The sequence below is a fragment of the Thalassophryne amazonica genome, chromosome 13, assembly GCF_902500255.1.
Source record: "Thalassophryne amazonica chromosome 13, fThaAma1.1, whole genome shotgun sequence".
Classification (NCBI taxonomy): Eukaryota; Metazoa; Chordata; class Actinopteri; order Batrachoidiformes; family Batrachoididae; genus Thalassophryne; species Thalassophryne amazonica.
This window is the reverse complement of record NC_047115.1, coordinates 5,909,081-5,923,669: the sequence shown is the minus strand read 5'-3', so window position 1 is coordinate 5,923,669 and position 14,589 is coordinate 5,909,081. Positions and strand designations below refer to the sequence as shown.

The 14,589-nt window shown below is 49.4% G+C and overlaps 1 protein-coding gene across 1 annotated transcript in view; it reads right to left on the bottom strand.

Annotated features, from left to right (window-relative positions):
• LOC117523805 (high affinity choline transporter 1-like) overlaps positions 1-14,589 on the bottom strand; it is a 132,730-nt gene that overhangs the window by 66,574 nt on the left and 51,567 nt on the right. The window contains 2 exon segments of the mRNA XM_034185416.1: positions 10,834-10,982; positions 13,282-13,437. Coding sequence (XP_034041307.1) covers positions 10,834-10,982; positions 13,282-13,437 — 305 coding nt within the window.

The window sequence follows — 14,589 nt, the reverse complement described above, 5'->3', positions numbered from 1 at the left end:
GACAAGACTAAGAGACAAGCTTTCAAATGAATTAAAGCTCTGTCTAGGTTTTTGATTAATTAATAAGCGGAATGGAAGATTGCTGCTAATCCTCCGCCCCCGGCCCGTGCTACGAGCATTCTGACAGTTAGTGTGACTCGGGGGGTGTTGACTCATTTAACTAACATATTCATCCTGCTGTAACCAAGGTTTCTGTTAGGCAGCATAAATCCAATACGTTGATCAATTATTATATCATTTACCAACAGGGACTTAGAAGAGAGAGACCTAATGTTTAATAGACCACATTTACAACTGTTTTAGTCTGTGGTGCAGTTGAAGGTGCTATATTATTTTTTCTTTTTGAATTTTTTATGCTTAAATAGATTTTTGCTGGTTATTGGTGGTCTGGAGCAGGCACCGTCTCTACGGGGATGGGGTAATGAGGGGATGGCAGGGGGAGAGAAGCTGCAGAGAGGTGTATAAGACACAGCTCTGCTCCTGGTCCCAACGCTAGGACAGTCACGAGTTTGGAGGATCCAAGAAATTGGCCAGATTTCTAGAAATGAGAGCTGCTCCATCTAAAGTGGGATGGATGCCGTCTCTCCTAACAAGACCAGGTTTTCCCCAGAAGCTTTGCCAATTATCATATGAAGCCCACCTCATTTTTTGGACACCACTCAGACAGCCAGCAATTCAAGGAGAACATGCGGCTAAACATGTCACTCCCGGTCTGATTGGGAGGGGCCCAGAGAAAACAACAGAGTCCGACATTGTTTTTGCAAAGTACACACCGATTTAATGTTAATTTAGTGACCTCCGATTGGCGTAACCGAGTGTCATTACTGCCGACGTGAATTACATCTTACCAAATTACGCTTAGCCTTAGCCAGCAATTTCAAATTTCCTTCAATGTCGCCTGCTCTGGCCCCCGGAAGACAATTGACCATGGGTTGCTGGTGTCGCTAACTTCACATTTCTCAAAACAGAGTCGCCAATAACCAGAGTTTGATCCTCGGCGAGTGTATAGTCGAGTGGGGAAAACGGTTAGAGATGTGCACGGGGTTGACGGTGTACACGGGGCTTCTGTTTAGGGCTACGCTTCCTCCTCACAGTCACCCAGTCAGCCTGCTTTCCCGACTGCACGGGATCCGCCAGGGGGGAACTAACGGTGGCTAGCCACCTTGGTCCGCACCGACTACAGGGGCCTGGTTAGCTGTAAATTTCCACGGTGCGGAGCCGAGTCTCCAATTCGCCCAGCCTGGCCTCCAAAGCTACGAATAAGCTGCACTTATTACAAGTACCGTACTGCTAAGGAGCCGAGGAACAACTAAACATTTCACAACCAGAGCAGAAAAGTGCGGGAGAGACAGGAGAAGCCGCCATGCTAAATCGGCTAAAAGCTAGTAGCTACGCAACCTAGTGGATTCCTAAAAACACAAAGTGAATAATGTGTAAATAATTTAGAGGTGATTCAGCAGAAGGTGGCTTAGTTAAGGACCAGACAGGCCATGAAGCAGCACAAGTAACGCACGGCAACAGCGAACGCACGACAACGGTGCAAAAATAAATAAAAATCCACTAGACAGGCTGTGGAGCAGCACAGGTAACGCACGACAACAGTGGTAGAAAATAAAATAAAAATCCACTAGCAGGCTGCGGAGCAGCACAGGTACACGAACGGTGGTAAAAAAAAAAAAAAAATAAAAAAAAAAAAATAAAAATCCATAGACAGGCCGTGGAACAGCACAGGTAACGCACGACAACGTGGTAAAAAAATAAAATAAAATAAAATCCACTAGACAGCCGTGGAACAGCACAGTAACGCACGACAACAGTGGTAAAAAATAAAATAAAAATCCACTAGACAGGCTGTGGAGCAGCACAGGAACGCACGACAACGCGGCAAAAATAAAATAAAATCCACTAGACAGGCTGTGGAGCAGCACAGGCAACGCACGACAACGGTGGCAAAAAACAAATAAAAATCCCTGGACAGGCTGCGGAGCAGCACAGTAACGCACGACAACTGTGGTAAAAAATAAAATAAAAATCCACTAGACAGGCTGTGGAGCAGCACAGGTAACGCCGACAACAGTGGTAAAAAATAAAATAAAAATCCACTAGACAGGCTGCGGAGAAGCACAGGTAACGCACGACAACGGTGGTAAAAATAAATAAAAAATAAAAATCCACTAGACAGGCGTGGACAGCACAGGTAACGCACGACAACAGTGGTAAAAAATAAATAAAAATCCACTAGACAGGCTGTGGAGCAGCACAGCAACGCACGACAACGGTGGAAAAACAAAATAAAAATCCACTAGACAGGCTGTGGAGCACAGGCAACGCACGACAACGGTGGCAAAAAACAAAATAAAAATCCACTAGACAGGCTGGAGCAGCACAGGTAACGCACGACAACGGCGGCAAAAAATAAATAAAATCCACTAGACAGGCTGTGGAGCGCACAGGCAACGCACGACAACGGTGGCAAAAAAAAATAAAAATCCACTAGACAGCTGGAGCAGCACAGTAACGCACGACAACAGTGGTAAAAAAAATAAAATCCACTAGACAGGCTGTGAGCAGCACAGTAACGCACGACAAGCGGCAAAAAAAAATATAAAAATCCACTAGACAGGCGTGGAGCAGCACAGGCAACGCACGACAACGGTGGCAAAAAACAAAATAAATCCACTAGACAGGCTGGAGCAGCACAGGCAACGCACGACAACGGTGGCAAAAAAAAAATAAAAATCCACTAGACAGGCTGTGGAGCAGCACAGGTAACGCACGACACGGCGCAAAAAATAAATAAAAATCCACTAGACAGGCTGTGGACAGCACAGGCAACGCACGACAACGGTGGCAAAAAACAAAATAAAAATCCACTAGACAGGCTGGAGCAGCACAGGCAACGCACGACAACGGTGGCAAAAAACAAATAAAAATCCTAGACAGCTGTGGAGCAGCACAGGTAACGCACGACAACAGTGGTAAAAAATAAAATAAAATCCACTAGACAGGCTGTTGAGCAGCACAGGTAACGCACGACAACAGTGTAAAAATAAATAAAATCCACTAGAAGGCTGTGGAGCAGCACAGGTAACGCACGACAACAGTGGTAAAATAAATAAAACCCACTAGACAGGTGGAGCAGCACAGGTAACGCACGACAACGGCGGCAAAAAATAAAATAAAAATCCATAGACAGCTGTGGAGCAGCACAGGCAACGCACGACAACGGTGGCAAAAAACAAATAAAAATCCACTAGACAGGCTGTGGGCAGCACAGGCAACGCACGACAACGTGGCAAAAAAAAAAAAAATCCACTAGACAGCTGGATGCAGCACAGGCAACGCACGACAACGGTGGCAAAAAACAAATAAAATCCACTAGACAGGCTGTGGAGCAGCAAGGTAACGCACGACAAACGGGGCAAAAAATAAAATAAAAATCCACTATACAGGCTGGGAGCAGCACAGGCAACGCACGACAACGTTGGCAAAAAACAAAATAAAAATCCCTAGACAGGCTGTGGAGCAGCACAGGCAACGCACGACAACGTGGCAAAAAACAATAAAAATCCACTAGACAGGCTGTGGAGAGTTGATGTGTTTTTGGCAAATTGTAACCTCTTCTGCAATCTTTTATTTAACAGAGGGACTTTGCGGGGGATTCTTGCAATAAATAAACAATTATACATGGCTTTGTGACTCTGTTACGACCCATCGGTCTACAATGTCAGTGTCAGAGGGACTTTGTGGGGGATTCTTGCAAATAAATTAGCTTCACACAGGCGTCTTCTAACTGTCACAGCACTTACAGGTAACTCCAGACTGTCTTTGATCATCCTGGAGCTGATCAATGGGTGAGCCTTTGCCATTCTGGTTATTCTTCTATCCATTTTGATGGTTGTTTTCCGTTTTCTTCCACGCGTCTCTGGTTTTTTGTCCATTTTAAAGCATTGGAGATCATTGTAGATGAACAGCCTATAACTGTTTTGCACCTGTGTATAGGTTTTCCCCTCTCCAATCAACTTTTTAATCAAACTACGCTGTTCTTCTGAACAATGTCTTGAACGTCCCATTTTCTTCAGGCTTTCAAAGAGAAACGCATGTTCAACAGGTGCTGGCTTCATCCTTAAATAGGGGACACCTGATGCACACCTGTTTGTTCCACAAAATTGACGAACTCACTGAGTGAATGTCACACTACTATTATTGTGAACACCCCCTTTTCTACTTTTTTTTACTAATAGCCCAATTTCATAGCCTTAAGAGTGTGCATATCATGAATGCTTGGTCTTGTTGGATTTGTGAGAATCTACTGAATCTACTGGTACCTTGTTTCCCATATAACAATAAGAAATATACTCAAAACCTGGATTAATCTTTTTAGTCACATAGTACTTGTTGTGTGGGCCGCCAGAAGAGGAGGTACTGCTGGCCCACCACCAGAGGGCACCCTGTCTGGAGTGCGGGCTCCAGGCACCAGAGGGCGCAGCCGCCTCACAGGAGCAGCCAGGGTGACAACTGTCATGCATCACCTGCAACAGCTGTTACCAATCATCTGATCGGCAGGGGTATATCAGCAGGACGACGTCTCCACCTCTTTGCCGGGATATCGTTCTACCTGGAAGGTAACGTACCTCAGCTGACTGGTTGACAGTGCTATTTTTGTGAATTTGTGCGTTGTAGTGTGGACTACTTTTCCAACGAGAGGTGGAGGTAGTTTTTCCTGCCGTACGGATTCCTGGGTGCAAACGCGCCCTCCTTTAATTGCTTTTTGTTCCTCGCCAGCAGTACCAGGTCCGACACGCGGAGGCAGTGGCCACCTGGGAGTTCGGGACTTGGCGGCTCCAGTATTCCCGGGGTCTGGTGGCGGAGGAAATCGTGTGGTTCCGGTTCTGCTTTGGACAGGCGTCTCCTATCTTCGAGCCTGCCCACACGACACCTTTGTGAATTGACACCTGTCTATTGTTGTAATCTGTTGTATTTGTTGTGCACATTCACAACAGTAAAGTGTTGTTATTTGACCTACTCCATTGTCTGTTCATTTGCGCCCCCTGTTGTGGGTCCGTGTACCTACACTTTCCCAACAGGATATCTCGGCCAGCGTCATGGATCCCGAGGGGCGTCAACCGGCTGTTGAACGGCCAATGGAAGAACAGGGCGCACAGGCGTCCGCAGGAGGAATGATCGGTGAGTTGCAGCGGATCCTCACCGCTTTCACGGCTCGGTTGGATTTAATGACCGAGCAGAACGTCCTCCTTAACCGCAGGGTGGAGGCTCTTGCCGCGCAGGTGGAAGCGCGCCCTCAGGGCGCTGCTGCGTCTCTCCCTCCTGTCGACCCTGTGCGTAACAGTGACGTTCCACAGGTCGTTCAACGACCCCTCCCACCTTCCCCGGAAGCATACATAAGCCCTCCAGAGCCGTACGGAGGTTGTGTGGAGACGTGCGCGGACTTCCTTATGCAGTGTTCGCTCGTCTTCGCACAACGTCCTGTCATGTACGCAACTGATGCCAGCAAGATAGCTTATGTAATAAACCTGCTTCGCGGTGAGGTACGCGCTTGGGCTACAGCGCTCTGGGAGCAGAATTCACGGCTCCTTCAGACATATGATGGGTTTGTGAGGGAGTTCAGAACAGTGTTCGATTACCCAAATAGAGGAGAGACCGCTTCAGCCGTGCTGCTGTCAATGAGACAGGGGCGCCGGAGCGCAGCTGCCTATGCAGTCGACTTCCGCATCGCGGCTGCGAGGTCCGGCTGAAATAGCACTGCCCTCCGCGCCGCCTTTGTAAACGGACTGTCGTTGGTTCTAAAGGAGCACCTGGTGGCTAAGGACGAACCGCGGGATTTAGATGGGCTTATCGATCTCGTTATACGATTAGACAATCGGTTAGAAGAACGCCGGCGGGAACGAGACGAAGGGCGTGGCCGGGCACGCGCCGTCCCTCTCCCTTCCGGTTCCGACCGCGTTCCGCCCTCCCCACGCTCCACGGCCCCTACGCTCCGTGTGGTTACAGCTCCCCCTGCTGACGAAGCTATGGACACGAGCAGGGCCACATTTAGGGCACCAGATAGACAGAGGAGGCTGGCCCGCGGAGCGTGTTTTGTTTGTGGCTCAATAGAGCATCAGGTAAGAGACTGCCCCGAGCGGTTAAACACCAACGCCCGCCCCTAGAAACTGGGCTAGGGGTGGGCCGAGACATTCACGTGGGACACACCCACATTGCCACACGACTCCGTTACAATCCTTTATGAGGATTTAACCCTGAAGGCCCCAGCACTGGTGGACACGGGCTCTGAAGGGAATCTGTTAGACAGCAGATGGGCCAGGGAGATAGGGCTCCCTCTGGTGGCGCTCCTCGCCTGTGCAGGTGCGGGCACTAGATGGCTCCCTACTCCCTCCAATCACACATAAGACACCACCTGTAACTCTGGTGGTGTCAGGAAATCACCGGGAGGAGATCGAGTTTTTTGTGACTCCTGCTACCTCACGTGTGATTTTAGGATTTCCCTGGATGTTAAAACACAATCCCCAGATCGATTGGCCGTCCGGGGTAGTGTTGCAGTGGAGCGAGACCTGCCATCGGGTATGCTTAATTCCTCGGTTCCTCCCGGTTCCCAGGCTAAGGAGGAGTTCAGAGTCTCGCTCAATCTAGGGACGGTGCCGGTGTAGTACCATGACCTTGTGGATGTGTTCAGTAAGGATCTGGCGCTCACCCTTCCCCCCCACCGTCCGTATGATTGTGCCATTGATTTGGTTCCAGGCGTTGAGTTCCCGTCCAGGAGGCTGTACAACCTCTCACGACCTGAGCGCGAATCAATGGAGACCTACATCCGGGACTCTTTAGCTGCCGGGTTGATCTGGAATTCCACTTCCCCGATGGGTGCAGGTTTCTTTTTTGGGGGAAAAAGGATGGCGGACTACGTCCATGCATTGATTACAGGGGGCTGAACGAAATCACGGTTCGCAACCGATACCCATTGCCCTTGTTGGATTCAGTGTTCACGCCCCTGCATGGAGCCCAAATGTTCACCAAGCTCGATCTCAGGAATGCGTATCACCTGGTTCGGATCCGGAAGGGAGACGAGTGGAAGACGGCATTTAACACCCCGTTAGGTCACTTTGAGTACCTGGTCATGCCGTTCGGTCTTACAAACGCCCCCGCGACGTTCCAAGCATTGGTTAATGATGTCTTGCGGGATTTCCTGCACCGATTCGCTTCTATATCTGGACGACATACTCATCTTTTCTCCGGATCCTGAGACCCATGTCCGGCATGTACGTCAGGTCCTGCAGCGGTTATTAGAGAACCGGCTGTTTGTGAAGGGCGAGAAGTGCGAGTTTCACCGCACTTCTTTGTCCTTCCTGGGGTTTATCATCTCCCCTAACTCTGTCGCTCCTGATCCGGCCAAGGTCGCGGCGGTGAGAGACTGTCCCCAACCCACCAGCCGTAGGAAGCTGCAACAGTTCCTCGGCTTTGCTAATTTTTACAGGAGGTTCATTAAGGGCTACAGTCAGGTAGTTAGCCCCCTGACAGCCCTGACCTCACCAAAAGTCCCCTTCACCTGGTCGGATCGTTGCGATGCCACGTTCAAGGAGTTGAAACGGCGTTTCTCGTCTGCACCCGTTCTGGTGCAGCACGATCCTAGCCGCCAGTTAGTGGTTGAAGTGGACGCCTCGGACTCAGGGATAGGAGCTGTGCTTTCCCAGAGCGGGAAGACCGATAAGGTCCTTCACCCGTGTGCCTATTTTTCCCGCAGGTTGACCCCGGCCGAACGGAACTATGACGTCGGCAATCGAGAACTCCTTGCGGTGAAAGAGGCTCTTGAAGAGTGGAGACATCTGTTGGAGGGAACGTCCGTGCCATTCACGGTTTTCACTGACCACCGGAACCTGGAGTATATCAGGACCGCCAAGCGGCTGAACCCCAGGCAAGCCCGCTGGTCACTGTTCTTCGGCCGTTTTGACTTCCGGATCACCTACCGTCCCGGGACCAAAAACCAGAGATCGGATGCCTTGTCCCGGGTACACGAAGAAGAAGTCAAAGCGGAGTTGTCGGATCCACCGGAACCCATCATCCCGGAGTCCACTATCGTGGCCACCCTTACCTGGGACGTAGAGAGAACCGTCCGGGAGGCCCTGGCACGAAGCCCGGACCCCGGAACTGGGCCGAAGAACAGACTCTACGTCCCACCAGAAGCTAGGGCTGCAGTCCTGGACTTCTGTCACGGCTCTAAGCTCTCCTGTCATCCAGGGGTGCGAAGAACCGTGGCAGTTGTCCGGCAGTGCTTCTGGTGGGCGTCCCTAGAGGCCGACGTCCGGGATTATATCCAGGCCTGCACCACCTGCGCCAGGAGCAAGGCTGATCATCGCAGGGCTTCGGGACTGCTCCAGCCGCTGCCCGTGCCCCATCGCCCCTGGTCCCACATCGGCCTGAATTTTGTCACGGGCCTCCCGCCGTCCCAGGGCAACACCAACATCCTCACGATAGTGGACCGATTCTCCAAGACGGCCCACTTCGTGGCCTTCCCGAAGCTCCCAACGGCCCGGGAGACAGCGGACCTCCTGGTCCACCACGTCGTCCGGCTGCATGGGATCCCGACAGACATCGTCTCCGATCGCGGTCCCCAGTTCTCCTCGCAAGTCTGGAGGAGCTTCTGCTGGGAACTGGGGGCCACGGTGAGTCTCTCATCCGGGTATCATCCCCAGACCAACGGGCAAGCAGAACGGGCCAATCAGGAGGTGGAGCAGGCCCTGCGTTGCGTGACAGCCGCGCACCCGGCGGCCTGGAGTACCCATCTGGCCTGGATCGAGTATGCCCATAACAGCCAGGTGTCGTCAGCCACCGGCCTCTCCCCTTTCGAGGTGTGTCTGGGGTACCAACCTCCTTTGTTTCCGGTGGTTGAGGGAGAGGTCGGTGTGCCCTCGGTCCAGGCCCACCTACGGAAGTGCCGTCGGGTGTGGCGTGCCGCCCGTTCTGCCTTGCTGAGGGCCCGGATGAGGACGAAGGCCCATGCAGACCGTCGGCGGACCCCGGCCCCTACGTACCGGCCAGGGCAGGCAGTGTGGTTGTCTACTAAGGACATACCCCTTCAAGTGGACTCCCCTAAACTGCAGGACCGGTATATCGGTCCGTTCAAGATCATCAAGGTCATCAGTCCAGCCGCAGTGAGGTTTCAGCTTCCAGCCTCACTGCGGATCCCTCCCGTTTTCCACGTGTCCCGGATCAAGCCCCATCACACCTCACCCCTTTGTACTCCCGGTCCGGCACCACCTCCTGCCCGGATCATCGATGGCGAGCCGGCTTGGTCTGTGCGCCGGCTCTTAGATGTCCGTAGGATGGGCCGGGGCTTCCAGTATTTGGTGGACTGGGAGGGGTACGGACCTGAAGAACGCTCCTGGGTGAAGAAGAGCTTCATCCTGGACCCGGCCCTCCTGGCCGATTTCTACCGCCGCCACCCGGACAAGCCCGGTCGGGCGCCAGGAGGCGCCCGTTGAGGGGTGGGGCCTGTTGTGGGGCCGCCAGAAAGGAGGTACTGCTGGCCCACCACCAGAGGGCGCCCTGTCTAGAGTGCGGGCTCCAGGCACCAGAGGGCGCAGCCGCCTCACAGGAGCAGCCAGGGTGACAGCTGTCACGCATCACCTGCAACAGCTGTTACCAATCATCTGATCGGCAGGGGTATATCAGCAGGACGACGTCTCCACCTCTTTGCCGAGATATCGTTCTACCTGGAAGGTAACGTACCTCAGCTGACTGGTTGACAGTGCTATTTTTGTGACTTTGTGCGTTGTAGTGTGGACTACTTTTCCAACGAGAGGTGGAGGTAGTTTTTCCTGCCGTACGGATTCCTGGGTGCAAACGCGCCCTCCTTTAATTGCTTTTTGTTCCTCGCCAGCAGTACCAGGTCCGACACGCGGAGGCAGTGGCCACCTGGGAGTTCGGGACTTGGCGGCTCCAGTATTCCCGGGGTCTGGTGGCGGAGGAAATCGTGTGGTTCCGGTTCTGCTTTGGACAGGCGTCTCCTATCTTCGAGCCTGCCCACACGACACCTTTGTGAATTGACACCTGTCTATTGTTGTAATCTGTTGTATTTGTTGTGCACATTCACAACAGTAAAGTGTTGTTATTTGACCTACTCCATTGTCCGTTCATTTGCTCCCCCTGTTGTGGGTCCGTGTACCTACACTTTCCCAACAGTACTACTATTATTCTGAACACTACTGTATTTGTAAAATAAAATAACTTACCAGTGTCAGCTGGATGTCTTCTATTTTAGATAAATCTTTTAAATAAATCAAGATCATAAAAATAAAATCCCTCAATCCCAGAAACTCCACACTCCACAACTGGTGCATTGAAAAAATACATGCGTTGATTAAAAACAAAACAAACAAACAAAAAACTATGTTATTTTCAAAATGATTTTCTTTGTGTTTTTTTTTTTTCAAGTTGTGGTAAGGCTGTTTTGTGAATGTAAATGTTTATTGGCATGTTTCAATGACAATTCTACAGTGACAGACACGGCAACAACTTGTAGGGCGAGAGCCACCCTGACGTCGCAGGACAGTGTGATATTCTCCAGCCTCAAGGAGAAGCTGTGAGTGACGGATCCTCTTGAGGGAAGATGGAAACCCCAAGTATGACGTTGTTGTGGGAAGTCTCTGTTACATTCTGTTGCATATTTATTAATAGACATATGATGACATGCTGATCTGGATGTGCTGACATGTCCATGGACACCAGAGGGTGTCAGGTATGCTAAATAATTTTAAAAATATAGAATCTGGGGCCTGACCAAAATTAAGCTGTTACAACAGTAAAAATTTAATGACTCACCAACCTGATGAATATGAGGATGAGCTGTATGACGTCTGTGTAGGCCACAGAGTACAGACCTCCCAGCAGGGTGTAAATTATGACCACAGCAGCAGAGATCCAGATGCTCACTGGGATGGTCAAATCCAGAATCACACTCATGGTGAGACCTGTCAGTCACACACAACATACACAAGCAACACAAAGTGGTGAAGACTCCCACGGCATCAGTCCTTAGGGTCCTTAGTGCGACTGCTGGAGAGCAGTTGGAGGTGCAAATTAGCAACCAAACACACAAACTAGTGATAGTGTCACAGTTGGTATTTCACTGAAGTGGCCACTCGCAGCTCAAATAATGACGTTTGCCCACAAAGTGTTCAGCTCTTATTATCCTGCTCTTATCCATGTGAATAGACTATGGAAATTCCTCCACTCTACCAAAAATTGGCAAAACAATAATAAAAAAAACTAAATTAATAATATAATAATAATAAATAATAATAAAGCCTACAGTGCACTCACAGACTTGCAGAATGCACCCCCGGATCTCCTGTCCTATCTTCCATGTCCAGTATATAAGCCAGGCTTATATGATCCATGACATCCAAGCACAGTGATCGTTTGGGTGCTGGATCAAACTTTTCTCCATGACACAGTGAATTCCAGCAGCACTTCAGGGTGTGCATACTTTAATTTGATTTGGTCTATTCTGCAATAACATTTTTAGTCCCTTCAGCTGTTCCCTTGTATTTTTCACTCAGATTGTCCCACAGCAGATCTGAGGTGGATCTGCACATTGACTTGGTACAGACATGTCCTCCATCCTCCTAGGTTTTTGGTTGTGATGGACAGATGTCACATTTCCATGGCATTTATCAAAAAGATTTTCCCGGTTTAAAGACCCATGTGAACGCTGTTGGAGCTGGATATGAGGAGTGTGTCATTTAATAAAAATGTGTCATATTTCCTCAGTGATCGTGCATAATCCTCACAAGGAGGACATCAAAGAACTCAAATGCACCTCCTTAGAGAGAGAGAAGGAGAGAGGGAGAGAGAGAGATGGGATGGGAGACAGAGCAAGCACTGCAGACATATAAAACAAGATTAAAAGCTCCATAGTGCTGTGCTCCACTCGTGAATACAGAATTGTGTGCCTCAAAAGAAAAAGAAAGAAACATTAAATACATAAGTCCAGAAGAAGTCCTGACATTTCCGACCAGGCTGGCAGCAGCTTGGCCACTGCCAGAATTGGCTCGTCCTTTCTGATCATCTCGGCTATTGTGGTGTGCTCTCCCACAACTCATGCATGTTGCCAAAACCCCCCCCCCCCCCCCCCCCCATCAATTATTTCTGAATCTCTCACATTAGGAGTTACAGCGAGTACATTCAAAGAGTCACACGACACAAGCGACGGCTCTGGAAGAAAACTGGGAGGAGCCCTGTTGCCTCACCAACATTGAAATATTCAAAATCCAGGCATAACACTGGCGATGGCCTGTGAATGAAGCGAGGCAAGAGCGCCACTCAGCAAACAATGCGCAATATCAAGCGTTTTCCCTTGCAATTGCCATTCACAGGCTGTCACAGCACAGTGAGATAGAACCCTTAATGTCATCTGAGGCTGTTCTACAGATGAAATAGTTATCAGCACCGCAGGCGTGTAGCCAAGATGTCTCTGTCATGACCTCATGCTTCCATAATATGTGTCTATATCATGGCAATCCCTTGGTGGTAACAAAGATTGTCTCTTGATTGATTCTGGAGTGGAATTTCTATGTCCAGGGTAGCTCAAGAGATGCCGCTGCAGAGAAACCATGAGAGACAGACAGTATGAATAAAAAAAATCAAATCAAAAAGATGCACAACCCTGAAATGCTGCTCCGCATCACAGTGCCTGGAACCCGGCCAGTGGAAGATCGTATTCTAGTCATTCCTTAGAAATGAGAAGGGGATCTGTATTGACCCCCTTCAATGCTGGAGGAGAGTGGATCGAGCAGGGATGATAATAATAGCAATAAGCAGCAGGCTGTTGCTCTGCTGGAGATAGTTTTACTAGTTGATTTGTGCAGCCAGTAAACAAAACATGAACTCTTTCCTTCCCTTTTTTTCCTCATTCATGGAACTATGCTAGGCTTTTTTATTATAATTTTATTTTATTCTGTTGCAATTCACAGGTCTTTGACTTCCGTGGCTACACTCAGTATTTCCACAGCCTCATTTCACATAATGGCAGCATTGTAGCACCCAGTAGCCATCTTGAGCACTTTGTTCACAAACTTGACATCATTTCTGTGTGATTCCAAGTAAAAATTGTCACTACTTCATGTATTTTGTTGCAATTTTGTGTTTCATTCTAGATATTACCCAAACCACTAAGCCACCATGCTGCCCTGTTTGGCTCAGATTACAGATCACATTACTCAATATCTTTTGAAGTCTAAGCAAACCTTTGTACTGTGCATACTTCACCTAAACCAGAAAGTGTTGATGGAATCCAGAGAAGATCAATGAGAATTGACATCAGGCTCTGAATGATTACGACGACTTTTCCATACTTGACGTGGAATGGGTCGAGCATCGTCACATATTTTCTTTGTCTCATAACTTTGGCAAACAGAAGGCCACCTTGACAACCAAGACAAGAAAATTGTGGTTTGTTTTCAATGATGTATACTCGGGTGTCACAAATACACAAGAGCATTCTCACAGACTCAATGCAAAACCAGTAATGCATAACCCAAGGGAGGCGATTAGCCTGACAATGAATTAAATATATATCCTGGCAGCAAGTGGCCAGTCACATGATTCAGAATCCACATGGCTCCTTCTGTGGAAGGAACTTATGTCCAACCCATCTTGACCAAGCATGTACAGTTCTAACTCTCACTGGGGCACAAAAAGTGACAAGCAGGCTAAAGATGGTTTGTTCAGCACCTCATACTGCTGCAGCAGAGGGCCCATTTTCAGATGACACCTCACACCCAACAAATCACAAAGTTTTCTAAATCTTTGATGACTTTGAACTATGAAACGAGTGGTTGTAAAATTTATTTCAATGTTTAAGTACTCCCTCTGGGAACCATCACCCATCCTAGTGAAGAGATTTATGTGCTCTTATGAACCTGAGAGCTGTGTTGTCTGGAACCTTCGTAGTCCTGGAACGGTCGCCCATGGCAAATTGGTCTCAGGCGAGAAGCCAGACTAAGAATGGTTCACAATGACTATGAATAAATGAGGAAGAGGAAACGTGACCCATCCCAGATGAAGCTCGGGGCCCCCTTCTGGAGCTAGGCCTGGATAGAGGGCCCTCATCAAGTGATATTGTGATCATATCTGAATTAAGGCCGCATGTTCTAGACACTGAGGTGAAGTGAGGTGCAGGGCTGTCAACAGATCACCATCTGGTGGTGAGTTGGATCAGAAGGTGGGGGAGGACTTTGGATAGAGCTGGTAAGCCCAAACAGATAATGGAGGTGAACTGGGAATGTGTGGAGGAGCCCACTGCCTTGACAGATCTTCAACTCACACCTCCAGCGAAGCATTTCTGGTATCCCTGTGGAGGTTGGGAGCATTGAACCAGAATGGGAAATGTTCAGCCAGAATTGCTGAAGGGGTGTGGAGGGACTGTCTTGGATGAGACATCTCTTGAATATTGCGTTGAGGTCTGGGACAGTGCCTAAGGAGTGTCTGTGGTGGAGGTCCCCACATTTTAAAAGGCGGAGCACAGAGTGTGTGCCAATTACAGGGGCATCACACTACTCAGCCTCCCTGTTTAAA